Source organism: Clarias gariepinus, chromosome 4 (assembly GCF_024256425.1).
Source record: "Clarias gariepinus isolate MV-2021 ecotype Netherlands chromosome 4, CGAR_prim_01v2, whole genome shotgun sequence".
Classification (NCBI taxonomy): domain Eukaryota; kingdom Metazoa; phylum Chordata; class Actinopteri; order Siluriformes; family Clariidae; genus Clarias; species Clarias gariepinus.
The window spans coordinates 104856-107500 of NC_071103.1; the positions used below are offsets into that span (position 1 = coordinate 104856).

Below are 2645 nucleotides of genomic sequence, written 5' to 3' on the forward strand. Positions count from 1 at the left end.
TAAAGTAACTGTTATAGCTGAACCGCCTGCCACCTAACACAATATAAATGTAGATAAATTCATGCTTTCTGTTTCACCCAGATGAGGATGGGTTCCCTGTTGAGTCTGGTTCCTCTCAAGGTTTCTTCTTATTACCATCTCAGGGAGTTTTTCTTTGCCACTGTCGCCCTCGGCTTGTTCACCAGGGACAAACTGACCATTTTGATTTAAACACATTTCATACAAACTTAAAATAATTCTTTTGATTATGTAAAGCTGTTTTGCAACAATGGCAATAGTTAAAAGCGCTATACAAATAACAAATAAAATTTAAATGAATTGACCAGGTGCTGTAAGCTTTTCAGTTGTATTCCTCATATAGTTTTATTAGTATTTTTTTAATCTTTAAAAACTCCTTTGGAATTGTTAAAAAAAAAAGACCTCCCTTCAAACCAGCTTTCACTTACGGCCATACCAGTCTGAGAGCAGGCTCGGGCCTGGTTAGTACTTGGATGGGAGACCGGTATTGTAAGCTTTTCAGTTGCATTCCTCATATATATATATATATATATATATATATATATATATATAGTATTTTTTGTTTTTAAACACATTGTTATTAGTTAGTATATTTAGTTAAAATTAAATTCAGTTCATCATATTGCCCAGGTTGTGGTAAAAAAAGAAAATCACTCTATACTATCTCTGATCTCATATATTTATTAAAACAAAGTAATGCAACAAATGCCTAAAATGCTCTGCGTTTTAAGGATTCAACAACATTTCGTTTCAGCCAACAAAAATCCACCCTTTAAAACTACCTTGACACTCTTTTGTCCCACCCTCATTCCCTGCATGGCCAACAAAACACTGTGTGTGTGTGGTGTACATCAAAGTCTGTTATTCAAGTACAACAACAGGAAACACAATGTGTTTACCATACGCAGAAATAACCAATCAGGTGTTGGACGAAAGTGTTTATTTTAAGCAAAACACAAAGATGTTCAGTTCATTATATTACATCTGTAGATCACTTGCTGTCCATTAATACACTTCCTGTCACATCAATGAATCAGACTGGTGCTCACAAAGTAGCAAAGGGCAGAGAAGAACACCGAAAAGTGTGTGTGTGTGTGGATGAGGATGTTGCCATGTTACAGATGTCTCTGGGTCAATAAACATGGAGCTGTGTTTTTGTTACGTTTGATCAACCAATCAGAATTACAGCAACGCCATTACAGCACTGCTGTGTTTATAAATCTAGAGAAAAAAAGTTATTAATAACATGATTAAATTTACAATTGGCTGATAAAACATAACTTGAACTCTGCCCAGGGAACCTCATCAAAGGCAGGGTGTGTTTGTGTGTATGTGTGTGCACGCGCACATTACACCTTCCTCTCATGGCGCCATCCAGAAAGGAACTGACTGAGTTTTTGGGTGTGGCTGAGAGGGGGCTGGGCACCTGAATGTCCCTGCAGCCCATGATGAAGGGGAGGAGCCAACCACACTGGCCTCACCCACTTTCTGCGACAAAAGCTCCTCCTCTTCATCAGAAGAATCGCCAGAGTACGATACCAACCCCGTCCTGACGCGCTTTACCTGAGGAGCTGAGAGAGACGGGGGGGGGGAGACAGGGAGAGAGAGAGAGAGAGAACCAGCCCACATAGCAGCAAATATTCAATGCAACACACACACACACAGTGTTGACCATCAGCAGTGGTGTGGAATGAAGAAGGTTTTCATTGGTCAGTTGGTGGGGCGACAGCGATGCAGCCATCCAGTCAGGAAGTGCAAGGGAAGGTGACCCCACCCCCACCACGTCACCCCACGGGTCATGAAACAGAGAAACACAAAGAGAGAGAGAGAAAACACACAAACAGAAGAGAGAGCACGGTTAGCCTCACGTCTACACACACAAGCGCGCACGAGCCATCCTTTAGAGAGGGGGAGGGGCTGACACATCCACCAGCCAATCAGAGAGGGAGAAGGGGCGTCTGTAAGTCCACAACAAACAACGCCTTAATCTGCTAGTATCTGAGATATGTGGTCTGTGTGTGTGTCTTACCCAGGGAGCTGCGCAATCTCTCTTGACTGTTCTGCTCTCTCACTGTACTGCTCGGAGGTGGGGCTAGAGGGGGCATCATCTGCCTACTGGGGTACAAAGATGGAGGTCTATATTATAGTCCATCTGTCTCTCTCCACACGCATCGATTATTTATCTCACTCCTGTCTCTCGGCCTTTCTCCTGTCTTACTTACTCCTGTCTCTATTCCGTCTCTCTGTCCTTACTCCCTCCCGTCTCTCCGTCCTTACTCCCTCCCGTCTCTCCGTCCTTACTCCCTCCCGTCTCTCCGTCCAAACTCCCTCCCGTCTCTCCGTCCAAACTCCCTCCCGTCTCTCCGTCCTTACTCCCTCCCGTCTCTCCGTCCTTACTCCCTCCCGTCTCTCCGTCCTTACTCCCTCCCGTCTCTCCGTCCAAACTCCCTTCCGTCTCTCTGTCCTTACTCACTTAGTCTCTCTGTCCTTACTCACTTCGTCTCTCTGTCCAAACTCCCTTCCGTCTCTCTGTCCAAACTCTCTCCCGTCTCTCTGTCCAAACTCCCTCCCGTCTCTCCGTCCAAACTCCCTCCCGTCTCTCTGTCCTTACTTACTCCCGTCTCTCT

General features: G+C 44.7%; 1 protein-coding gene across 4 annotated transcripts in view; it reads right to left on the bottom strand.

Annotated features, from left to right (window-relative positions):
* Nucleotides 1-941: 941 nt before the first annotated feature.
* Nucleotides 942-2645, bottom strand: part of khdc4 (KH domain containing 4, pre-mRNA splicing factor) — an 18859-nt gene continuing 17155 nt past the window's right edge. For 2 of the 4 annotated variants that reach the window (XM_053494905.1, XM_053494904.1), the window contains exons 12-13: nt 2048-2133; nt 942-1589 (exon numbers count right to left, since the gene is read on the bottom strand). In XM_053494905.1, coding sequence (XP_053350880.1) covers nt 1381-1589; nt 2048-2133 — 295 coding nt within the window. In that variant the 3' untranslated portion in view covers nt 942-1380. The other 2 variants (XR_008357946.1, XM_053494906.1) reach the window with 2 other exon arrangements.